The sequence below is a fragment of the Canis aureus genome, chromosome 22 (assembly GCF_053574225.1).
Source record: "Canis aureus isolate CA01 chromosome 22, VMU_Caureus_v.1.0, whole genome shotgun sequence".
In the NCBI taxonomy this organism is placed as follows: domain Eukaryota; kingdom Metazoa; phylum Chordata; class Mammalia; order Carnivora; family Canidae; genus Canis; species Canis aureus.
In genome coordinates this window covers 38866507-38893723 of record NC_135632.1, presented here as the reverse complement: position 1 = coordinate 38893723, position 27217 = coordinate 38866507, and the positions used below count along the sequence as shown (strand labels likewise).

Sequence of the window (27217 nt, the reverse complement as noted above, 5' to 3'; positions counted from 1 at the left end):
TATTTCAAATACTCTCGCTGCTAAGAATCAAATGAGGAAGCTGTTGAGTGGGTAGGGATGACCTAGAATGTTTCCTAAATATCTAATCTCTTCCTATGTGTCTAATTTGTAAGCTCTCGCCATAATTTCCCAAGTCAGCTGGTCACTGAAAACAAGTCTTGTGATTGCCTGTGACATTCCTATGTTTTTGTCCAGTGAGGATGGACAAAAGGAGGTATAGTGGAGAAAATTTTGTCTATGTGACAATAGTTAGACTAAAGCTTGTTCTGGAAGATTATCCCATGTTTAACCCAAAACAGATTACCAGAAATGATGATTAGGCTATGGCCACTTTAGATCTGAGTTTCTCAAGCATATACCATGCACTATTTATTTCAGAATCACCTGAGATGCTTCATAAAATGCCAATTCTCCAGCCTTTTCAATGATGAACTACATCATATTCTGGGCATTCTAAGCACAGGGTGTGAGAATCTGTTTTAAACAAGCTCCCTAGCTGATTCACACCTTACTGATACTTGAGGCTGACACTGAGACTTGAAAGCCAAGAGTCAAGGTGATGTTCTTTTTTCCCCAAGCAGTATAGGCTAGGGTCACAACAGGGCTCGTTAAGTGAAGTCCAAGCATGTCGTATGTTATCAACTCATAGATAACCGGGGATTTTCCATGTGTCTTCCATTACCTGCTACACCTGACAGCTTTGGCTACCTTAGGTAGAGAAGGGGTTGTTGGAAGGAGATGGAAGTGAAAGAAATAAGTTAAGGATCAAGGTTGAAGAGGGGGGATCCAAGGCATCTCTGGGCATGTGTGTATCCAGTGCTAACTAATCGTCAGAGCTTGGTTGAGGCAGCTTCAAACTTGATTATGTTTATTCCCAATTTTGTGCTCATCCCTTACCTGGAGGAAACAGCTCCTTCTGGGTACATCCAACCGAGAAGAAAATTCCCCAGTAGGCTGTTACCCGAAGTAAAGCAGAATGAACATCTAGCTCTATAAGATTCTGATGTGTTATCAGTGTAATACACACATGACAATTCTTAAAGAAAGTAGCTAAGAGCTTAATAATATTCTAAGATTAATCTTAGGCTAACAAAACAACTTTCATTTTCTTTTTAATCCTCAGCCTGAATATGCCAATATTTGCTTTTGGTACATTCCACCAAGCCTCAGAGAGATGGAAGAAGGACCTGAATTCTGGGCAAAACTTAATTTGGTAAGTAACAAGTAAATTGCATTTTTCCTTTTGATGAAATGATTCCGTTCCCATTGTCTATTGATCCTATGAATAATTCTGTACTTGAAAGACTGCCTGAAGATCTAGAGAAGTGGCTCCTAGGATACTGAAAGGTAATTTATGACATGCCAAACAGTTGTCAACACTGTGCTTAAACAATGTGACTTACTTGATCCACAAGTGATTTCAAAATAATAGCGCTGTTTGCAAGAGAGTTATAGGATGTATTAGAAGTTCTAATTCACGGTGTACTTCAGAAAGTATGATCTGGTAATAGGACACAAGGCTGAAGTTCCATGATGAATGGCTCCTTTTTCAACTCTGCCTCTGCATGTCTACGACTGCTTGTGTACCTTGCATGGAGATAATGTCAAAAGTCTACATCTGGTACCCTTTGTGAGTGTGAGACCTTCTGTTCTTTCCACCAACAAAAGCATCTTACGCCCAAGGGGCTTATGTGATAAAAAAGAAAAGTGATTCCAGCAGTGGGTTTCAACTGATGATAGAACAAAATGTGCTTGAAAGTCTCTCCACACACAGCTGGTGAGGGCTGACAGTCCCACGCAATGAGCAGGCCCAGGCTCTAGGGACTCCTTGTGTATCACCTGCACCTTTCCTAGCATGGTCCTGCCAGCTAGATTTCTGCCTCTAAACCAGATTTCCAAGAACCGTGAAGTCTCACGAACCAACACTACTTGTTCCCAGTCCCCTGCTGCATGGACATTGTGTATTTTGAAGTGAACCAGTGGGAGTTTGCCCTGAGGATTCTGTGGCCATGACACGTAGAGTGAGAATACACAATGGGTTAGAACCATCAAAGTTGGGTAATGCTCTACCCCTTGTGTCTTCCCTCTCAAGCTCAGCGACCTCTATCGCCCTGGTTAGTAAAAACTGACTTGCAAATCTCTCTCTATCCTCTGTGGGAAAATCAGTGATACAGTTAATAGCTATTATAGGCAATAGCACTTCTAATTCCCAGTCAGGTAAACGACAAACCTTCACTGAGTGCTCACTCTACTGTGCACTGGAGATACAGACATCAAAAAGACTTGGCCCCCAGCCTTGAGAAGCTCGTGAGTGAGGAGACAAATGAGTAAAGGGATGATCACAAGGCAGCTAGTAAGACCCCAGATGGAGATGAGCCCTGTTTGCACTGATTGCAGAGAGAAAGATTATCTACATTGCTGTGTGACACAGTAGAGCTAAGTCTTGAACAATCAGGAGACAGAGGACAATCATAGAGAAGTAGATTCTAGGAAGAATCACAGCATGATGACCTAGAGACATAAGAGAAGAGCGTGTGATTCAAAGATCACAGGATTGCAAAGGGAAAGTCATGGGGTCCTTGTCTTTCATGACAAGGAGCTTGGAATTTGTGGCTAATTAAGAGAAAGAGGAAAGACTATGGCCTTTAAGCCATAACCACCTATAATCTCACCTACAGCATCTTCTCTTAGCTTCAAGTCATTTTCTTTTTCTTCATGGTTCATTAAACCTCCTACACTGTAGCATAACATATATGCAATATATACATATTCTACCCCTTGTCAAAAGAGAGGTCCGGCAGCAGAGAGGGAGAGAGAGGGATGCTGGTATCTGTTCCTTTGCCTAGAAAAGTTAATTCCCTTCATTACCCATTTCAGGCAATTAACTCAGTCCTGGGGCTCTGTCTTGCATTTTACCCACTCAGAGCAAATAGAACAGGGCTAAAGAATGCATTTCACATGTAAGTAACCCATAAAAAAAAAAAAAAAAAAAAAGACAATGTGAGAATTTACTAGTGAGGTTTCTAGGGACATTATGTACTTTGATGGAATACAACTGACTTTTTTTTGGGTGGTGTGGGGGAATAATTGCTCAGGATTGAGAAAGATCTGGTTGCCATTCTTCTCACTTTTCCATTGTTAAGAAAAGCAACCAAGAATGTGTTATTTGTGTTTTACTGACTCAGTACTGTTGCGTGGACATGGATCAGGAAGTCCAAAGAGTCCCATTATATTTGGGGATCTTTTTGACTCACTCTTCCTTTATTTAGAGAAATAGTTATGTTATCTATTCTCAAAAAATTTGAAATTGAGGACAGATACATGTGCTAAAATCAGATAATTAAGCAAATAATGCACTTTTAATCTTAATTGGAAATTGAATATTAATCAGGACATTCTCTTCTATCTCTAATATTTTCCAGCATTGAGTCTCTGATAGTTTATATCCATGATTCTCTATTACTTCATTTTGGAATGTTTTGCTGCCATTTAGAACCATGGTTTTCTTGACCCATCTAATGTCATACTATTTTAATTGTTAGGGTCACTCCTAACAATAAACATGCATGCAGCCGCCATATAATCATTGGTTCATAGAGTGTTAGTTTCCTTTTATTGTCTCTCTTTGTGTGGGTGTGTGTGCATGAAAGGAAGGAAGGTGTAATCCTTGTGGTTTTCTGCTTACTGTAGTATGGCAGTGGAAGTATATGATTTATAACCTGGAATGTACTTGAAACACGCTTAAAATTTATTTCGGGGTTTATCTTGGATGGAGAATCACAAACAAATAAATAAACCGAATAAGGCTTTCCCCCTCTAACTTGGGGTAGCATCGGGTTGGGGGGTCGGATGGAGAATCAGTGATGTGACAAGTCTTCCTTTTGGCAGCAGGAGGGCAGAGGGACTGTGTGTGTGCTGGCAAATGTGTGTGCACATGTATGAGACTACTTTTGAGAACGCAAACACCCTGTAGTCACTCCATGACTCTACATTCAATCACTGAATTCCAGTCATCTCTCTTTTGAAAGATGTCCTCTGTAGAATGCTCTTCTTTCTGATGCTTGCAGGCATCGCAATATTCTAAGTTTGTGTTCCTTCCCTGCCCAGATTGCATTTACCTCCTCTCTGGTCTCTTTGCCTCATGTCATCTCTTTTTTCCCATTTATTTTCTTTGCTCTCTGCATATCCATGCCTCCAGCTCTGCTTCATCACGTTGCTCTCCTGCTGGAAGCCTCTGATTGTTCTCTCCTCTTTACAGTAGCAGTTTTCAACCCGGTATCGCCAATGACCAATTTTTATACTACATATTGTTGATGTTCCTTTACTCTTCTAAAATGAGAGCAGTAATAAATGTGACCTACCTCCACCTAATTTCATAAAGGGCAATACAAGGCCTTGCATATAACACAAAGGAGAACTGATCTTTGAAATACAGATATGTATTTCTCTACAACATGAGTGGGCATGACAGTGTTGGAATATGTGAGGAAGTGAGCGGTAGGATTCTTACACATACTCTTAGAATCACAGTGAATGTAAGCCACATACAAACGCAGACTTTTTAAGTAAGTGATGTTGATGAAGCAAATGACAGGCGTGGATTGATATTAGCAATATAATTTTTAAAATTGGTGCACAACTCTTGTAAAGTTTGTGAAAAGAACACATTTTTTCTCTTGATTTACACGGTAGTAGAAAACTTGGTGTTTGTTAAAAACGGGTACAGAATATTATGCATGTGTATGTAAAACAGAGTTAGAGTATGAGCTTGTTTGGATAATGGTAATCAGCCTCCTCACCTCATATATTTCCAGCAGGACATGTGAAAATTGGGCAAGGGGATGCCTGGCTGGCTCAGTGGTTGAACCTCTGCCTTTGGCTTAGGGCATGATCCCAGAGTCCTGGGATCGAATCCGCATCAGGCTCCCTGCATGATGCGAGAGCCTGATTCTCCCTCTGCCTATGTCTCTGCCTCTCTCTGTGTGTCTATCATGAATAAATAAATTAAATCTTAAAAAAGAAAAAAAGAAAGTTGGGCAAGACACAGGACAAGGCTTCATTGCTCAGGACTGTTCTACACATTGCAAGGCAGATGATATATCTTGTCCCCGCTAAACATCTATAGCAATTCCCACACATCTTGAAAACTAAAACATCTGCCCAGAGTTCCAAAATATTCCCTAGAGGTGTAGTACTATTCCCTGGAGAATGGCTCATCCACAGGATAAAATCTAGTTCATTCTGCTTGGCATCCAAGGGCCTTCATGTCCAATCATCAAGTATTAAAATAGCAAGAAACTGAAAAGAATCTAAGTATTCAACTATAGGGAATTGGTTAAATTTTAGTACATAATTTATATGCAAATTTCTGGCGCATAGACAATTAAAATTCTGTTCCAAATAACATATTCATAATTTATTATTAATTGAAAAAAATGAGTTATACAAACAGCCACTATAGTATAATACCAATTTTGAAAAATCCTGTGTTTATATATGCATGGATTCTTTTTTTTTATTGGAATTCAATTTGCCAACATATAGCATAACAGCCAGTGCTCATCCCATCAAGTGCCACCCTCAGTGCCAGTCACCCAGTCACCCCCACCCCCCGCCCACCTCCCTTTCCACCACCCCTTGTTTGCTTCCCAGAGTTAGGAGTCTCTCATGTTCCGTCATCCTCACTGATATTTCCCACTCATTTTCTCTCCTTTCCCCTTTATTCCCTTTCACTATTTTTTATATTCCCCAAATGAATGAGACCATATAATGTTTGTCCTTCTCCGACTGACTTACCTCACTCAGCATAATACCCTCCAGTTCCATCCACGTCGAAGCAAATGGCAGGTATTTGTCATTTCTAATGGCTGAGTAATATTCCACTGTATACATAGACCACAGCTTCTTTATCCATTCATCTTTCGATGGACACTGAGGCTCCTTCCACAGTTTGGCTATTGTGGACATTGCTGCTAGAAACATCGGGGTGCAGGTGTCCCAGCGTTTCACTGCATCTGTATCTTTGGGGTAAATCCCCAACAGTGCAATTGCTGGGTCGTAGGGCAGGTCTATTTTTAACTCTTTGAGGAACCTCCACACAGTTTTCCAGAGTGGCTGCACCAGTTCACATTCCCACCAACAGTGCAAGAGGGTTCCCTTTTCTCCGCATCCTCTCCAACATTTGTGGTTTCCTGCCTTGTTAATTTTCCCCATTCTCACTGGTGTGAGGTGGTATCTCATTGTGGTTTTGATTTGTGTTTCCCTGATGGCAAGTGATGCGGAGCATTTTCTCGTGTGCTTGTTGGCCATGTGTATGTCTTCCTCTGTGAGATTTCTGTTCATGACTTTTGCCCATTTCCTGATTGGATTGTTTGTTTCTTTGCTGTTGAGTTTAATACGTTCTTTATAGATCTTGGATACTAGTCCTTTATCTGATACATCATTTGCAAATATCTTCTCCCATTCTGTAGGTTGTCTTTTAGTTTTGTTGACTGTTTCTTTTGCTGATGCATGGATTCTTAAATACACATAAACTAGTGCTTATATGGCTAGATAAGGGGCAGACAAGAGGCACCAAAATATTTTAGAGATAATTATAAGTGATTTTTCCTTTCTTTTGTATTCTTCCACAATGTCTTCATTTTCTACAATTAACATATATTGCTTTCATGAAAATAGCAATAACAGCAATGACAATAATAATGAACTGACGTATAGAGTAATTGACCTCATGAAGCAAGCCTTTGGGTTCCTTGAGCTGCTTACACAAAAGCTATCCAGGTATTAAGCACAATCTGCTAACAGTCACAAAAAAAAAGAAAGAAAAAGATAAATTGAATTGGGCACTCACCCCAGTATGTTTATTTTTTTGAAATTATCTGCATGTATTACTTTTAAATATAAGATGTACACTTAAAAGTACACATAATCACTTTTAAGGATGAATTTTCAAATTTTAATTATTTAGAGATGTTCTAATCTTTTCTTCTTCCACCACAGGGGATTGTCTTGTTTGGAGATCATAATTATACCATATTTCAATCAATTAGTTCACAAACTATTTTCTCGCATGACTTGTTCCCACATGTAGTGTATAATTTTTCTTCCCTTCCAATCTCTCTCTGCTTATGAAAACACCCACACTATCTGCACTGATTTCAGGTTCAGAGGCATTGCCACTAGTGGTCTATGTTGAGATCTTCAACAGAATTTTCAGGGCTCCCTGGGAGCTTCCAGCATCGTGATAGAGCTATGCTTTGCTCTTCAAAGCCACAGCCCCAAAAAAGTTTCTGTCCATGTGTTTCTTCAGAAGGCTCAGGCCAGTGATTAGATATGGAGGGGGAAGGGAGTTAGGGAGATTATGCAAGGATAAACCTGGAAGGGTAAGATCCAGAGAATGCACTTGAAAATGCCATCAGTTTGCTTTGTCTCATCATTACTCAGTGTTCTGATGCAGATTTCCTCTTCAGTCAACATTTCATAAATAATTCTGCATTGTGCCAACCAAATTTACATTCTTAAAAGTAATTAACAAGTTGTTATTTTGTACTCATGTGTGGCCATTGCAACCTTTTGTTGTTGTTGTTTGCTGACCTGCAGATTTGTGACTAATGTTAGTCATTTATTACAGGCTTCTTGCTCCTCAACAGTAGAAGAAAAATAAATCTTTTAGAACCTATTTGATGGGTGCATTGTTTTATTGCTTATTCAGTGATATAGCTTGATATGATATTCCAGATATCTTTACAGAGAATTTACTATTCTCCCTGGCAGGTTTCTGATTAACGGCACTTGAAGATGAGACTCTATAATCTGGGTGGGGTGATGGGCTTCTTTGGAAGCATCATCAGGAAGACATCCATAAGACCACTTACTTCCTGGGTGTTCAGGCAGGACTTCACTGCCCTTTGCTGCGTTCCATTTATTTCTTGTGCATGTGTTCATGTCTGTGCATAAGAGTTCATACACATTTTGAGAGCTTCTGTATATTTTTGAGGATTCTGATTCTAATTTTCTTTTCGTCACCATCTGTGACATTGGTATATCCAATCACTCATTTTTGGATTACGAACTAAAAACACCCATTTCTTTAAAGATGCAACAGTGTTTTGTTTTGTCTTTAATTTTAAAGGGTGAGTTTCTTTTTTAACAATGTGACACAGAATTTATAATATATTCGTCAAAGCTCCTGTTTCCTAGTGGCTAGAACTCATCTTAAAGCTGTGTGCTTTCCTTAGAATTTATATTTAAGGAGAATCTAATATAGACGTGCCCTTTAAATGAAGTATTTCTGAATGTGACTTGAGAGACTCTCATTCTGATAGTGGCTGGGATGTAGATTTTGAAAATGCTTAACTAACGAATTTCCTCTGTCTTGTAGATACTGTATTTTCTTTTCCCTAACAATTAAGACCCGAGATAAAATGCTGTTCTTTTAAATATTCTCTCAGGTAGAGTTTTATCTACAATTTGTCAGATATCTTACTAGTTGGTAGTCAGTTTTTTCTCCCTTGTATCATTCTGTAATTCAGGGTCAAGGAGCCACTACGGTGCTTGCCCTGTAAACATGGCCTCCTTCAGAAATCATCTGGGGAAGTTGGGGTGTCCTTTCTTCTAAAAGGTATGGGATACTCTGAACGTTTCATGGGTTTAGGCGCATTTCTCTTCCCTAGTTTAAGTCATCATCTTTCTAGATAGCTATACTCCATTGTATTCAGAAAATTTCTACCAGCAAAAGATTCTAACAGCATTCCTGTTGGATATGGGTGTGCGATCGAGGAGTGCCCAATGAGCTCTTCTTTGTATTCAACACCTTTCAACACATATAACACAGTTTTTAGATTGTTGTTGTTACTAATTTACTTATAATACTTTTTGGTCTTTGGGGCTTTAGACATTATTTTCAGATGCATACGGAGGAATTTTTAAGGCTAGTAACCTGAATTCCTCAGGAAAGCCACACAAGTACAGATGTCCTCATTAAAAAATGATTTTTTTCTTTCCTTTTATTTTTTTCTCCTGTCTACAAGGCTCTCCTCTCTTGTTTTTTTCTCATTGATTCTTCTTCTTGTGGACCCTTCTCATTTACCATGGAAGAAGGTCTCAGCTTCGCCTATCTATTGAAAATTAAAATTGAGCAAAACAAAGTGTCTCTGCAGGCTGAGGCTGAGCTCATGGGCCTGAGGTCAGGACAAGATGGGTTCTGAAAGAAGAATATGCCTGTGTGTGGCCCCTTGTGGCATACACTTGCTCCTTGGGACTGGCTGATCCACTGGGCACTTTTTTTTTTTAAGATTTTATTTATTTATTTGACAGAGAGAGAGCACAAACAGAGGGACAGGCAGAGGGGAAGCAGACTTCTCGCTGAGCAGGACGCTTGACTCAGGGCTCCATCCCAAGACTCTGGAATCATGACCTGAGCTGAAGGCAGACACTTAACCAACTGAGCCACCCAGGGGTCCTCCCCTGGGCACTCTTGATAACACGATGGAAATCGAAGCCAAACAAAGGAGTTCAAGCTGCATTTCACAAACATCTTTTTTGTACCTTGGGTTTACTGTTCAGCACACAAGCGTGGATATAATCTGTATACTGGGAGGAGCACTGGCCTTGTCTCCATATGAACCAAGTCAGTAACCGGAATATGCCAATTTCTTTAGTCTCTGCAAAAATCTTAAGGCCATCTGAAATAATGGTGGATTTCCAAATACATCAGGAGGAGCATTGACACAAGACAGAAGCTTAGTCTTAATCTGTCTAGAACACATTGCTGTGTCCTGAATATAATTTTATTTAGTTTACTTGGTCAGTGATTGCAAACTCAAGCACCCATAGAAGCTAGGCAAGTAGCGTAAGTAAGGGAGGTAGACTGGCCATAATACAATAGGGACTGGTGTGATAAAGCAGAGATCAGTGGCCTCAGCCAAAGAGAGCAGCCTCTGCTCAGCACCTACTGATGACTGCCCTACAGGAAGGCAGAGCTGGGTCACACACCTTACCGTTCAAGAGATGTCGATATACAGGTACTTACATGAACTATCCTTTGCTTTTGAAGTTTTACATGTTGGCAAATGATTTAAAAATTTGCAACATATATCCATCAGTGGGATCAGGCCTTCTGGCTCTTAGTTTGCAACTCTAACCTAAATTCGTCAGGCCTTAACTACCTGTTTCTGTGCAGGTATCACTGGAAGCTCCTTGAGATGAGGGCATGTACCTTCCTTGCCTTTGTTCCTCAATGGCAGCTGGTGCGATGGCTGGTCCTCAGCCCACCATGAACTATGAGGGATGTCCAGGATCTGTGGCATCCACCAGAAAAAGAAATCTCATGGTCACATGCTGTCAGATTTGCAAACTCGGGATTTTTATGTACAGTAATGTTGAGGCAAATGTGGCAGCACACTTAGGATTTTCAGGTGATTTCTGCCCTTGGGTTTTCACCTTTCCCCATCCTGAGAACTAGATGGGGTCTCTGGGCTCCATGCTTCTCTTGAGACTTGTGTAGCCCCGAGGGCATCTGTCGTCTTAGGTTTTCTGAAAGCCATGGCTGGCCAGGGAAGAGACCCAGAAGAAGGCACGGAGTTTGGAAGAGGAGAGGCAGGCCCAGGGGAGTAAGAGGCTGAAGGAAGGGTGCTGAGGGCAAGAGTTCTACAACGAGGGATGACTCCCTGCTCCTCTCTGTGAGCACCCTAAGGAGGTGTGTGTGTGTGTGTGTGTGTGTGTTCCAGACGTTGGAATGTCTGCTCATTCCTAATAGGTAAGGACATGGCCCCGCTACCACATATCAAGGGATCACATTGGTTCAGATTGTAAGCATTTCATGTATTGGACCAGTCACCTAAATACTAGCACTGAACCTCTGCAGGACCCCTGGGAGCTGTGGGAGCTGTATTAATGACAGCAGTTGGCTTTCAATCTGGCCTAGTAGGACCATGGCTTAAGGTTGGATTTAATTTTATTCAAAGGATATAAAGTACTGTGACATTTTGTGCACACCTGAGTTTAGGGAGCAAAATTCATACCCACAACACAAGCATTAAGGAAATTGCCCTGGACTTAATGTAGTATTTATTGTTGCAAAACAAAGAGTGGACCTGGAGCTGAAAGAAATTTTATTTTATTTTATTTTATTTAATTTTTTATTTTTTTTGCAAGATATCTTTTGAAGTCCTTTTGCCAGAACCAAACCTGCCCCCTGGTGGCACTTTTGCTCATTTTTCCATTCCTAGCTGGGAAATGCCACAGTGAACGCTGACCAGAGAAATGCTCTTGCAACATGGGATAGAATTTCAGCCTGGGTGTTTTCCCAGCTACTGGATTCTGCCAAAACTAGAAAGGCTCACCTGAGTATGAAATTCTCAGAGGATCAAATTGATCCTTGTCTTCACTTTAAATAACGAGTTCCTATTTCCACAGTCAACTCTATATTTACCTTTGGATCTCGCATCCAGGACTTCATCCCTTGGGCGACCTCTCTACCCCACTACCTCCCCATCCCTTCTTGCTCTCCCTCCTTCTCACATTTGCATTCTTTCTTTTTCCTCAGATATATTGCTGCCCTCAATCAATAAACACATCCAGGTTCTGACAATCTTGAAGGAAATCATTTTATGATTTTCTTTTAGCATTGCATCCCTTCAGACAACTTCCAGTCTCTTTCTCCTTCCCTCTGGACTAACCTGAGAAGAAAAGCTTAAAGGGTCTTAAGCTTTTCTTAAGCTTAACAACCTGTGTAATGACCTGTGTCATAGTTTTTAAAACCATTTCCACAATATTGGGCATTGAGGTTGGTTACAGTGCTTCGCCATTGTGAATGATGATGGATGAATGTGTCCATGCTCCCACTCACTCCTGCTTTTATTATGTCTGGAAGACAAAGTGCTCAGTATATAATTGCTGATTATGAAAATCAACATAGTTTTGAGCCTGACTCTAGCTGCGTATTGTGATACTGACTTTTAAGAAGGTTGTAACCATCCATTTACAGTGCCACCAGCAAGGAATGAGTTCACAAGCTTCAATCCAACCTAGTGTTGCCAGTGTGGGGGCAAAAGAGAAGAGAAGAGAAGGTGAAAAATTGTATCTACGTTTACCTTGCCTTTTATTATATTAATTGCTGGTGGGCTAAACAATGTTCTGGTTTTTCCCTTGCCGATTATGCTTCTCTGGGTATTCATTGTTTTTTCCCCCATATTTTCCATATTAATATTTTGAGGTCTGATGTTTTCCTTACAAATTTGAATGAAGGTATGTATAGTTTGAGTTTTCAGGCCCTTTTTGTCAGATAGAATGCAAATATTGTCTTCGGTATAATGTCCTTTTTATTTTAGTCTTGCTGTTTTTTCATTGTACAGAAGTTTTAAATTTTTTATGTATTCAAATCTGTCAGTCTTTTCCTTCATGATTTATTCTATTGCTTCAAAGCTGAAGTTGCTGTCTTTCACAAATCTGATAAATATTCTATTCCAACTCCTGCTGGTTTTTCTGTCAATCTTTTTTTTTTTTTGTATTTAACTCCTTAATCCGGGTGGAGGTTATTTCTGTATACAGTGTAAACTATCACTGTAACCTGGACAGTTCCCCAAATTATTACCCAGTTACTCCAGTTGGATTTATTAAGTGATTCTTCTTATCGTTTTGATGTTGGAAGGCTTATATTGTCATATGTTACATTTTTAAAAACACTTTCTTCTACTTCTGTATTTTCTAATCTGTTGTACTGATCTGTGTTTCTGGTCTTGAGCCAGGAACAAAGGTTTTAAGGAGCATCACTTCATAACGGGCTCCCAAAGTTGCTAAAATTCCACCCTTTTGGTGTTTTTTTTTTTTTTAAATAAGATATTTATTTATTTATTTATTTATTTATTTATTTATTTATTTATTTAAGAGAGAGAGAGCAGAGCAAGCACTCGAGCAGAACACGAGTTGGGGGAGAGGAGCAGAAGGAAAGGGAGATTCAGACTCCTCACTGAGCAGGGAGCCCGACATGGGGCTCAATCCCAGGACCCAGAAATCATGACCCGAGCCAAAGGCAGACACTTAACCAACTGAGCCACCCAGGCACCCCAAATTTCATCCTTTTGATTCTTGTTTAAAACAGCATTTTGTAATACTATATTTTAACTTTTTCTCATATTTTTCGGAACTTTTTTTTTGGTTAAAAATACAGCTCATTAGGATTTTTATTGGCTCTTAAATCACTAGATATGAAGCTAAATAAATAACACCTTTGCTGCTCACTGGCTGCGTGACCATGGACAAGTTACCCTTGTACCCTGGCCTCTTCTTTTTCGTCAATGGCATGGGGATAATAAAAATCCTTAAAGCGTTTTGATGGGGACTGGATGCTATAATCCAGGTATAGTGTCTGGCACAGACTAAATGCCCATTAAACATTAATTTTCATTATTAATCCTGTTACCCCATGTTTGACGTATTGGTCTCAAATGTCTTCTTGGTGCATTTCTGTTTGCTTCTCTCCAAATTACCTTATACGCTGTTACAATCATAAACTTTCTAAAATACAACCCTGGTCATCCTGTCACTCCTTCATGTTTTCTTTGTCCCAAAGGGAAAAAGTCCATAATCCTTCAGGGACTGTGGTGGTCCAATTTATTTCAACCTTCTTGCTCTGTCTCCTGCTTATCTTCCCCATGTACCCTGCTTTCTAGCCAATTGAACTGTATTCCTGTGTTTATTTGGAAAACTTGTCTATCACTGTCTTTAAACACATGTGCTTGGCTTCATCACTTCTTTGTATGTATCTTTTGGCAAAGGACATTACTACTCCATGCCTCAGTTTTTCTTCGCCTATAAAATTACACTAAAATGATACCTTATGGATTTGCATGGGTTAAGTGAGAGAGTGAGTCCTAGCCATTTTGCACAGTGCTGAGTAGGGCTGGCTACATCATTTGCAGAGCCCAGGGCAAAATGGAAATATGGCACCCCATTTTTAGAAAATATTAAGAATTTCAAGACCATGACAGTAGAGCATTAAACTAAGTATGAGGCCCTTCTCAACTTGGGGGCCCTGTGTGATTACATAGTCACACAGCCTTGAGGCCAGCCCTGGTACTCGGTGTTTGATAATGGAGATGAATGTTAGTATTCTGATCTCCTTGTATTTTCTAACACTGCTTCCTCTGTCTCTGGTGTCTTGCTCCTATGTCCTTCCCCCCTCTATGGCTTATTTCATGTGCAGTCTCCTCCTGGAAGCCCCAGAGGTATGCACTTGTTTCCTACTTTGAAAGAGTATGGCTATGATTTGGTCTTCAATAGGCCACTTATAGCTTTTGGCCTAGGATACAAAGAATTTTTGTGTATGATCCCATTTTAGAATTAGGCTGTCAGCCCCTTGCCCTGGAAGCATTTCCTGACATTTGAGTATGAGTTTTCTTCCCAGATACTCCTATGACACCTTTGCTACCCTGTCTTGGCTGTTACTATAAGATAGCAACTTTTTTGAGGGTAGAAAACATGGTGGCAAGCTTGAGAAGAGAGGAGAAGGTGATAAGAAGTTTCCCCTAGGAGGAAAGATAACTGATGAATTTTAGCACAGGGATGATGCATTGAAACCCCCCGTTATCAACTAGGATTCCCTCACTTTGTCACTGATACTGTTGATGGTCAGGGAGAAGAATAAACTGGGGCAACATGCCCCACTGGGATCAGCTATATTTGAGCTTCAATATCCCAGGCCTGGCTGGTAGAGAGCCCAGCACAAAACAAAAATGATAAGCTCCTTGTTCTAAAATTATCAAGAATTCCAAGGTGATGATGGCAAAATATAAAGCCAAGCATGGGGCCCCGTGCAGCTGCACAGGTTGCACACCCATTAAGCCAGCCCTGGTACTTTACTGAGTGTTGATAAGGGAGGAAGGAGTGATTGTTAATATTCTTACTTCTTTGCATCTTCTCACATTGCATGCTACCACATGGTAGATGCACAACAAATATTTATTGAATGAATGGATCAATGAATACAGGCATGAACCAAGTGTCACCGTTTGGGGTGACTTACTTCCATGCCTAGGTTGGTTTCCTAGACACATAGTTGTTCTAACCTTCTTTGCCCATCAGGGTGCCCATGGAAGACTTTTTTAAATATTGTTTTTTTCTAAGAATGTGATTGAGCTTGTTGTCTGGAGTGATATCCTGGGATCATCTTTCTGATCTGACTTCCAACGTGCAGGAGGGACAGAGAGCCATCACAGCCCGAGTGGTGATCTGTGTAGGGTTTTCTCAGGATGAGGGCAGCTTAAGAAGGAAGACATTTTAGTAAAGATGAACATTTTAATTGCTCTTTTAATTTTGTCTTGGAAGCCAGCTCCTCTGTCTCTGTAAGTCTAGCAGAGCTGGTGTTGTAAGTTGCTTTCTTATAGCTGTGTTCTGTTGGCCAGATCACCATCAGTTCAGAATGCAGAAAAATCATTTTAAAGTCAACGTTTGCAGGTCTCACTTCAGATGGCTAAACTTCTCTTGGTTTTCATTTCGACTTTTCCTACTGTTTATCTTTAACTCATGCTTTGCTTCTTATGACAGTGTCTCCTATCTAGGCTGTCACAGAAATTATAGAACCCCACTGTTTGTGGGGGGCAGGGATAATTCAAATGCTGGAAGTACAGTAGCAGAGCTTGCTTCGGTGAATTGTAATATTACCTGCCTAACTCATAATAGAGACTGTCTTTCAGTCTGCAACCCAAGGGGAGCCGATTGCCAAGTGGTACTAAGGTAGACCAGATTCTCGTAGTTAGAGAATTGGGTCCTAGTCATTTCTTCCACACAGGTTGACAAGACTGGAGTCTAAAGCAACAATCAGGGAGTCAGAATTCTCATTTGAGTCTGCTCATTCATTCAAAAATGTATATGGAAAAAAAATGTATATGGAGCACCTGCTATGTGCCCAACACTCATCTGAGTGCTTAGAGTGCGTCCCTTTTGTTGAGTCATTTCCCTAATTACCATGTTGATCAAAGGCCTTAGGAAAATTACAATTAGAGACTGCAGTTTTTATGAAAGAGAACGGGAAAGATTAAACAGTGATTAAAACAAATGCTCCTCCATTGGCGCAGAAGAAAGCTCTGTTTGGTTCTTCGTTTGCAATGCTGTGGTCCTGCCGTATTATTTTTCTTACACTCATATTGTAAGTGTAATCTAACAGAAATGCGGCAAAACTGAGTTATGATTTCTGCTGTACTCTAAACACCAGAATCTATCAGACCATGTCTTGGAAACTAGTTTCTGCTGTGAATCTTCTTCCGGTTTGAACAGAGAAAATGCTTTAGATCTCAAATCTCATCTATAACTCTATTAAGAGATTTCCTCCCCTTCATATCCTCAGTTATTATGTAAGAGAACTAAATTTTAAGACTTTCTTTAAGCAGTTTATTTTTTATTTATTTTTTGGTAGGAAGTTTAAAGATAAGATGGCTTTACTAATTATTTTATTAAAGATAAAGATGAATATATTAAATAGTAATATAAAATGTAAATTCATATGTTAAATAGAAATTTCCATCTTTGTAAAATATTTCTTATATTAAAATTGTCTATGCTACTATCATAAAAGGAATATTGAATAAAATATTTTATTGCCTAAGATCCTCATTCAGGGGCTTAAAGTTAATTTAATAGGAATACCCTATAAAATTTTGGTTCTTTTTACAACCAAAATAAATATCAATGGAAAGATATTTTCTTTCATATTATTGAATTTATTTATGAAATAATATTTTCCAAATATATATAGCCACATTTCACATCATTTTGAAAAAGATATTTTCTGATACATGCACTTTTCTTCATTTCATAGGTGTATTAACTTTTATCACATAAATTAAAAATTTGGGGTCAAAACTGATGAAATATTTTATATGTATATACATGTTTAAACACACATAGACATATATGCACACATACATACATATATAATTTGAATGTATGTACACACATGTATATATACATACACATAGAGGGAGATTTTTAATGTAAGTCAGAGGACGGAAAGGACTTAGGTATGCTTCAAGATGTATTGTTTTTTCATGTAATGGCAATTCACAAAAATCACATGAAAACTTTGAATACAGCTTTCCAAAGGAAACTTGTATTGAAGTACTGGATAGAAAAAGAAACTATTTTTTTTATCTTAAATATATTTAAATCACAGTAAAAAAACTCAACTGGAATTGATACACTGTATTTTTTTCTCCTCTATCTAAACAATCAACAGATCCATTTTTTTAACTGAACTATAGCTGGCATACAACATTACTTTAATATTAGGTATACATTTAGTGATTCCACAACTCTGTGTTATGCTCACCACAAATGTAGCCACCCATCTGTCAGCATACAACACTATTACAATACCATTGACTAAATTCCCCATTCGTTACCTTTCTTTCCTCCCTGTATGTTCCTCTCCCCATCACCCATTTTGACCACCTCTACCCCCTACCCTCTGGCAACTATTAGTTTGTTCTTTGTATTTATTGGTATTTATTGGTCCCTTTCTGCTTTTTGTTTGTTTGTTTTGTTTTTAGATTTCACATACAAGTCAAATCATATGGTATTTGTCTTTTTCTGACTTATTTCACTTACATTACATAATTCCCATCCACGTTGTCACAAATAGCAAGATCTCATTCTTTTCATTGCTGAGTATTAGTCCATTGTATGCATATACCACATCTTTATCCATTTATCTGTTGACGGGCAACTTAGGCTGCTTCCATAACTTGACTATTGTAAATATGCAGTAAACAAAGGGGTGCATATATCTTTTCCAATGAGTACTTTCATAGTATTTGGGTAAACAACCATAGTGGAATTCCTAGATTGTGCAGTAATTCCATTTTTAACTTTTGAGGAACCTCCATACTGTCTTCTTTGGTGGCTACACCAGTTTGCCCTCCCACCAACAGTGCATGAGAGTTTCATTTTTACTACATCCTTGCCAGTGCTTATTTATTTCTTATAAAAGGAAGCTACTTTAAGTGTATGTCCTCGCTGCTCTTTTCTTACCAAGATAACTGCCACAGACATCTCAGACTGATGCACTTGCTTCCATCATTGCCTATACATCGAGCCTTTCTCTTCACATGTTTGAGGGCCACATATATACAGCCCTTGAATCATTTTGTCCCACTGTGTAAAGAGTTTCCCACTACATTCTCTACAAAATACAGGTTCCTAAGCAGGACAGTCCATGGCTACATGGGCTGTGCCTCCTTTTGCACCCACATGGGCTGTGCCTCCTTTTGCACCCACACCCATCAAGTGTCCAGGCACAGGAGCTTCAGGTCCCCAGGAACGCTTTTCTCAGTCTCATCTCTTTCTTTTGTACCTTTATTCCAGATGCTCTCTTTTCTTAGGCTCTCACTCTTCCCATGGCTCTGCTTTCCCCAATATCACATAGGTTTACATTTATATATGTGTGTGTATATCCACATATATCAATTACATATTATATATAATGTAAAATACAAAATATTGGTGTGCTGTCCAGTATTAATACTGTCTTACAAATATTAACCTTAGATCTGACCCCAATTGGTATCTGAGGGAGGGTGCTCTATTGCGACTATAGTATAAGAGTAACTGTTCCAATATGATTTTTCAACTTAATGCTAGTCCAATCAAGTTATTTTCTCTCTGAACATTCTCCCTCACCCCATAGATTTCTGAAAATCTCCTCCCAATTTCTATCATTGTAATTAGCTAAATATTGTTATGTTCAAATAAAGTTTGGTCTAGACCCAAAGATATTTTTGGGTGAAGAACTAGGAGCAACTAGTTGGGAAGAACATCAGGAAGAAAGCATAACCAATTTCCATTTGCACAAAAGACTTGGCTAGCGTAGGAGCTAAAATATACCATGCAGTAAAAATAAACATATAAAACCCCAGGTTCTACAGTTAATGAAATGTGGAAATGTGTGTGTGCTGCTGACACAGAGTGCCTGGAAGAAGCCTCAGCCACTTGTTTTGTCAATAAACCCCACATATACTCTGTAAACATAGCCATCACTCATTCCTAGAATTTACCAAATAAATATTCTCTGGGTCAACTTTAACTCAGAAACTTGGTAAGGGGCTCTGATAGGCTCTAGCTGCCTTCTCCCTGGAGGCTCAGAATTCTCATTGCTATCCATGATAGAACATTTCTCAATAATGTAGAATGTGATAGAAATTCATCCAGAATTGAAGGAAACCTGGAATATTATTAAATGAGCAAATAAAGTGCACAAGACTGACACCCAGGGTCTCTTCGGAGGTCCTTTGTTAAATGCCTATATGAAAACTGGTAGTCTGATGCCCTTTTAAATAGAAAAATCGAGTTGCAAAGATTTTATGGGATGTGTTCTGCATGGTAAATTTTAATCCTTATTTTGCCAGTCTGAGTTGACACTGCTTACATTTTTTATTAGTCATTGATTTTTGAATGGTGGCACAGGATAGCAGACAGACTTTAATTTTGATAATCAAAGTAAGAATGGCTACAGTTTTTTTGTATGCTTTATCCCCCACTAAAACCCTCACTGATTCCCTCAACCTTTGAATAGATGAGGCTCCACCTTCTGTCCATCACCACCCTGCTTCCAATTCAAGATAAATATGCTTAATAAAAATTCTGAAATTAGTGGGACACCTGGGTGGCTCGGTCACTCAAGCATCTGACTCTTGATTTTGGCTCAGGCCATGATCTCAGGGTTGTGAGATCAGGTCCCACATGGGACTCCATACTTAGTGGGGAATCTGCTTGAGATACTCTCCCTTTCCCTCTATGCCCCACCCCCACTTGCAGTCACTCTCTCTCAAATAAATAAATAAATAAATAAATAAATAAATAAATAAAGTCATTTCAAAAATTCTGAAATTAGGAAACACATTCAGGGAAAGTTACATTACCAGAGCCACTCTTTGCTTTACAAAATTATTATTATTTTTTTTTACAAAATTATTTTGAATAGTATCTTTTTAACTTAGAAGCTCCATGGACCTAAGTAACTCTGAGTGCTTCTCCAAGCCATGTCTATTTCACCTGCAAGGCATTTGGCATTATTAAATTTGGAGCATGCTTTGATGAGAGAAAAAATAATTACTTAAGCCTGAGATTTTTGAGTACAGATGGCCCAGAAAATGGTCAAGAAAATAAAGAAGAAATAGCAGAGTACATTTAAAGACATTGCTGGCTATGCTTTTGGGAGTCCTGTGTGAGAGGTACTTGGGGAATGCCCAGTGGACACAGTCTGTGGGCAGCTAGAACTCAGTGGCTATGATCCAAGGAAATCTTTAGGGCTGGGGGTAGAGTGTGGGAGTCTTCCACGGAGAGTGATACAAGTCCCTGAAAATGATAATTAAAGGAAAGAAGAGGACCTCATGAAGAGAAGCATTATTTTGAGTAACATCTATTGATAAGACACAAGGAGAGTGGGGGTGGCGAGGTACAGTCAGAAAGTAGTTACAGCCCTGGCGATGTATATTGGTATATAAACGAAGAAGAGGAGCCCCAGGGAGAGGTGTGAGGAGAAGGGGAAGGGGAAGGGGAAAGGGATGTGTTCCAATGAGATATTAAAACTTCATGCAAGATACACCTTCTTTTTCACATGTATCCAATTTTCTTTGAAAGGGAGAATTTCCTTTTTGCCTTTCCAGGGACATGATTTATTGCTACAAGAATACCATGTAACAAATAATCACAAACCTTAGTAATATAAAACAGTAGGCATTTACTGCTCATGCATCTGCAAATCAGCAGGGGAGGGAAGATGTTGGGTGGCTAATTTAGGCTGTACTCAGTGAGGGTTGGCTCTCCTCCAAGAGTCTCTTATTCTCTTCCTTGAACTGGTAGATTATCTGGGGCATGTTTTTATGGCAATGACAGAGACCCAAGAGCACAAAAGTGCATAAGAACATTTCAGGAATCTGTGTCACACCATGTTTGCTAACATAGGATTGGCCAGAGCAAATCACATAACTGAACCCAATGTCAAAAGTGGTGGAGATTATCCTCTTTCCCATTGTAAATCCAAACCAAGCCATATGGCCAAAATCAGTATCAGTGAAGCAGGGAAATATATTACTCCTATGGAAGTGAGGATGTAAGAAGAAATGATTCTGAAGAGTTACGTAATCTATCACAATCTAGCGACTGAATCTAGCGACTGAGATATAATGTAACAAGAGAGAGAATATGGAATAATAAAGTACAGTGATAATTCAAAATCAGTTGTCACCTGCCACAGTGTTACTATGGGAACCTGCATCCGTTCAATTCAGCACATATTTTGCAAAGCACTGTGGGAAAAATGAAAGATGAAAATGACATCACATCTTCTATCAAGCAGCTTTCAATTTGAAGAAGAGAAACATCTAAAAGTTACTCTAATGAAAAGTCAAGTGTAACAAGAATTATGGGCAGGGCAAAGTATGTTGGGTACAGAAAGAAGAGCAGGAAGAAATCTTCTAAGTGATCGTTTAAGGGTCAAGTGGAGGACATAGAATAATACTGTGGCTAATTTAGGAAGAAAGGAATTTATAGAGAATTACATGGTCACTAGAGGGCTAAAAAGACAGATGTTTCAAAGCCATGCCCTAAACTGGCCTACCCAAGGTGCTGCTGCTCCTGTCCCCATCTGAAGTAGCCTGTTTAATTGTGAATCTGCTATAAGAGATGCTTTCACTAGAACTGGCTATCTCTACCACAATCTACCTGGCAAAAAAAAAAAAAAAGGATTCCTGTCACTATACCTCTTCTCCCATTGAACTCAGCTCTGAAATCATAACTCATGCAGGTGCATCTTATTGGCTAACCCTGTCATGTCATACACCTTAGCTGCAAGGGAGCCTTGAAAATGCATCAGCCTCTGAGGGATAGGAAGGGACTTTATTTAGAAGGGTTGGATTGACACTGGATCGATCCCTACTGTCTTCTACAGGAAGCTCAGGGAAGACTTCCAACAAGAGGCAGGCATTTACACCAGGGCTTAGAAAGTGCTGCCTTAGGGGCACCTGGGTGGCTCAGTCAGTTGAGCATCTGACTCCTGATTTCACCTCAGGTCATGATCTCAGGGTGATGAGATGGACCCCTGCTTTAGGCTCCACCCTCAGTGGGGAGTCTGCTTGAGATTCTTTCCTTCTGCCCCTTTCCCTGCATTCTCTCTCTCTCTTTCTCTCTCTCAAAATAAATAAATCAATCTTGTAAAAAAAAAAAAAAAAAGAAAGTGCTGCCTTAGGGCAAGGTTGGCGTAAGATTTTGTTTATGAAAGTACTCTATATATTGTAAAGCAAAAAACAAATATAAAGTTGACTTGTTTTATGGACGCACGGTACAGTCCTCCTGACTGGGGTCATTGTGGGGACCTTTTCCTCAATAACGAGAGTCTGAATAGTTTCCATTTTCTTCCTTCACCAAATCTGTATGTTCAGGGAAGGGTCTGTATTTATTTTTTTTGTAAAATGTCTTGAACATTTACTATATTACCTTACACTGTACTAAGCCCAATATGTACATAATCTTATTTCGTTCTCTCTATGAAGCAGATTCTATTATCTCAGAGAGAGTAAGTGAGTTGCCCGACACCTCATGTTGATTAGCTAGTCAGCTAGTGGCAGAGCCAGTCTGATCCTAAAGTTCTTAAGCCCAGGCATGGTGATTCTCCACAAGGGGAAGGAAGGAGAAAGGATGAAAGGAAGAGTGTAGGTCATGGAGAGCTGACACGAGGCAGAGCTGGGAGAGGCTGCAGAGAGTGGCTAAGAGAAACACCATCAGCCTAGGAGAGGCGCCACAGAGAGGCAGACCAAGCCCTGCCAAGGAAAGGGACTTAGATGGTAGACATTTGATTCATGCAACTGTACATGTGACAACACTTGGCAGATGGTGACATGTTGTACAAGCATTTGCTTCAAAAGTAAAAAATGTGGAGGTAGAGCCAAAGCTTAGATTGTGGAGATGGAAGTTCTTTGGTATTATCCTGACTTGGTTTTGCTCTTGGCTCTGCCAAGAGCTAGCTATGACTAGCTTCTGGGAAAAATTATTGAATGCTGCCCAACCTTGAGTGTAGAGTGGGTTCAGTAATACCTGGCTCATGGAGATGACAAATTTGAGATATTGAATGAACACCAGGGTGCACAGTATGGTCTATAAATGTTATTTCAGTCATTGTAGATGGGTCTTTGGTCTTCCCATCTTAAGCTCAGATGTTTCTTCTTGGTTTCTGCTCATCTGCTGATAGTTTGGGCAGCTTTGCTGCTGGTATATTCTGTTAATAGGAAGGAAGAAGAAAGGCTGGGCATTGAGAAGGTATGCTATAAATGAGACCTCTTTAAGCAAAGGTGGGAATATATTTGTAGGAGTGGAGGATTCCTCCAAGTTCTCATAATGTTGTGAATATGATCTACTAATCATGAGAAATATTTGGATGATTGGAGTTCTAGGGCATCATCCTGTGCTTATGCATACTCTCTTTCGGGGGGAAGGGGTGGGGGTTACGCCCTGAGAAATATACAAAATGCAAACAAGAAAGCAGAAATAACGGGAAACATTAATGCATGGGCTGTTTAATTATCCTCAGAATATTCAGTAGTGATGTAACATAGTCTTAGCTGTATGTGGCTAGAGCTCTGTGAGCAAGGACCCCTTGGCCACAAAGAAGACTTTGATGTGTTACCTTTTCATTTCTTTGTAAATTATCCTTCTACTTTCCACACAGTGTTTCCTGAGCATTTATGATGTTTATAGACTTTTGGTGATCTAGCCTCTGATCTGCTCCCTTTTCCACTTTTGCTAACTAATCCCTTCCTGCTTTCCTGTATCAGCTGATTTTTAAATGTCAGGTTGAGTAGGTTGATTTCAGAAGCTATATTTAAAAAGAGACCTGCCTGAGTATTTGGCTCTTTATTGGAACAGCATACTCAAAGAGGGATTTGATAGGAGTCAAGAAGCCATTTCTTACTTTCTTTTAAGATCTCATCTTGGAAGCAGAAGCACAGCCGTTCACATAGTGTTCTGTGAATTAAGGACAGTGTTTTCTTTCTTTCTTTTTTTTTTTTTTTCTGAGAGCAGAAGCTCTCAGCCTTAGTCCTGAGGTCAGTTAGGAATTGTGGTCAAAACTACCCTGGAAATACTGAAGGAAGCTGAAGGGGAAAGCTGAAATATAAAATTGTCATTGATTTGTAAGATCTCATATTGTCTGGCTATGTTAGCTCTTCTTTCTGGACATTTCTCCAAGGGCTCCAATTGGAGGCTGTAATGCTGTGTCAGTTAGCTATTGCTACATAACAAACCACCCCCCTAAACTACTCCCCAAAACCAATGGTTTAAAATATTAGTTTTTCATCACTCCTCATGAATCTACAGATTATCTGGGTTGCTCTGCTGACCCTGCTGAGCTTAGTCTTACACCTACAGTCAGCTTGAAGTCAGGTAGACAACTTTGCTGGTCATGGTTGTGTTTGCTGCCATAGGCTAGACTGAGATAGCCCGCGTGGGACAACTGAGCAAGGTTCTACATGGTCTTCAATCCTACCTCAGGCTCTTCTGGCCTCATTCTCCTGGCAGAGGTAGGAAGTTTGCAAGACTGCTTGAGGCCTAGGCTCAGAACTAGCACACCCTTCCTTCTGTTGTTTCTTTCTTTTTTTTTCCCTAAAGATTTTATTTATTCATTCCTGAGAGACACAGAGAGAGCAGAGACATAGGCAGAGAGAGAAGCAGGCTCATTGCAGGGAATTTGATGCAGTCTCAATCCCCAAACCAGAATCATGTCCTGAGCCAAAGGCAGACACTCAACCGCTGAGCCACCTAGGTGTCCCCCTTCTGCTGTTTTTTATAGACAAGAGCAAAGTGCAAGACCAGCCAGATTGGAGAGGCGGCATTGCTGGAGGAATAGACTCTGGAGGGAAGGAACTTCAAAGTCACATTACAAAGACTGGTAGGTGGACACCTAAGTGGCTAAGTGGCTAAGTGTCTGTGTTTGGCTCAGGTCGTGATCCTAGAGTCCTGGGATCGAGTCCCTCAGTAGGCTCCCTGTGGGTCTGCCTAGGTCTCTGCCTCTTTCTTTGTGTTTCTCATGAATCAATAAATAAAATCTTAAAAAAAAATAAAGTGGTGAGTCACTGCTGCTGCTGGTTCCCTGCTGCCAAGGTATTTGGTAGAGCTCCCTCACTCAGTGAGTTGGGGTGGGGGGAGCTGTAGGCATGAGGGCCTCCTAAACAGTTCTGAGTCTCTTCTGGCAGGCCTGGGTAAGGTGACTCTGGTTGATCTTGAAGCTGAGGTCTTCAATACAGATAGGAGAATGCTTGTGGAAGTCTATCAGTGACATAACACTTACTCATACAAAGCAACAACTATTTAAGGTTGACCTGGGATTATGTGTATGAATGTTGGGTTTTCAGATGATTACCTCTGTCCTTTAGTGGGAAAAGAGAGAGTATTTTGGCCCACCTTTAAAGAATTTTCTATCACAACATCTATATCTGGATATTTAGCTTTTATTTCATTTCCTCATTTATATATACAATATGTACCTATAAATACATGTAAGTATACAGATAAAACATATAAGTAACCATGACATTACCCTCATTCAGCAGGTATATATTCTCTGTGACTGCCACACCCTAACCAAAACAAAATCCCTGAGAATGTCCAGCCAAACATTATTGCTAAGGAGATAGTCCTCCTAGGACAGACCTAGGAGTTGCCCTGAGGAGAAAAATTTTAACCTATTTGGCTTAACCTGTTTAGCTTTTAATGTGTGAATATTGATCTTTGTGTTTATTCCAGTGATGGCTTAGATAAATTTTTTAACTAATGAAAAGTTTTACTCTGTACAATTATTTATAGTGTTTATCTTCTTCCAAGAGCTGGTTGGGACTGTCCCTCTGTTATTGTTACTATTTAATAACAAGAAGAAAAATCCAGATTCTTTAATAAATCAGGCTGGTGGCTTCAGCATGGGAACATCTCTGTCTACTGCTTTCAAGTCAATAAATAATTATTATCACCTAATCTATATAAGACAAATCTAGTTGGGACACAATTATAGTAAGGTGAGGATTCATTCATGGTATCAATGTGAACCATTGAGCTATCTTGCTAGATCAAACAGTATTCTTCCTGCAGAAAATCCTCTTCAGGGATGCTGGAATGTTGAAGTGGTTCCCCTTTTGTCTGCTGTCTCTGGGCTTTTTGATATTTGACCATCTTATTAGCTACTAAAAACATTTTTTAAATTCTTCCCAAGTGTGGGAGAGACTTCCCTTTAGGAAGAAAAAGAAAAGAATAGAAAAAAAGAACCCAGTGCCCTGCACTATTGCCCCCACACAGCACAGGGTTAAGATTCATTTTTAGAAAAACATGCTGGTAATTACATCTCCTACATTTGCCAGTTTATCTCTGTTAAACATAGTAAACATCTCACTGCTTAATTTGCTCTGTCAACCATGGCTTTTAAAAAACTGGAGCTCTCAGGCAGTTGAGATTTTATGTCTGCAGTATAATTTCACAGGCAGGCCCCCCCCCCCAATTTTGTATTCTTGGCTCATTTACAGTCAAATATCTTCCACTCCATGAAGCTTAAATATTTAGTCATTGAGATAATACACCCTTTATCATGTATCAGCTTAACTGTAGGGCCTGGACTTCATATTCTTGATGCTCACAGGCTCCTGTAGAATCAAAAGTTTGTCATTGGCATTCCTATGGAGCTATTCTTTTCCATATCCCTCTAGGATTCAGGCTTTACTATGCTTCTCCTTATGGCTGAATCTGCTCTCAAAATATAGTCACAACTTACTCCATTTTTCTTTCCTTAAGGAATTTGTCAGATAATATTACTTGATTTCTTCTATTTCATCAGCTGGACAAAATTATCATTGGTTCCCCAAGAGGCTTGCATGTAGGCCCCTCTTTACCTCTCTTGATGAAGACAAATGGTGGACTTCCTGCCCATTACCCTATACTGAAATTGCCACCTATGGAGAAAGCAAAAAAAGATGGAGTCATTTCATTTCCTCGTTTATATATACAATATGTACCTATAAATACATAAAAGTATACAGATAAACATATAAGTAACCATAACATTACCATCATTTAGCAGGTATATACACCAGTTTACCTTATTTTTTCTTTTTATTAAAAGATCCTTTTTTAAAAGATTTTATTTATTTATTCATGAGAGACACACAGAGAGAGAGGCAGAGACATAGGCAGA

The 27217-nt window shown here is 39.6% G+C and overlaps 1 protein-coding gene across 4 annotated transcripts in view; it reads left to right on the top strand.

The window, feature by feature from the left end:
- Positions 1-27217, top strand: part of GADL1 (glutamate decarboxylase like 1) — a 163522-nt gene that overhangs the window by 109610 nt on the left and 26695 nt on the right. For all 4 annotated transcript variants that reach the window (XM_077865539.1, XM_077865540.1, XM_077865541.1 and 1 more), the window contains one exon: positions 1124-1213. In XM_077865539.1, the coding sequence (XP_077721665.1) occupies positions 1124-1213 (90 nt within the window). The remainder of the gene's footprint in view (positions 1-1123; positions 1214-27217) is intronic.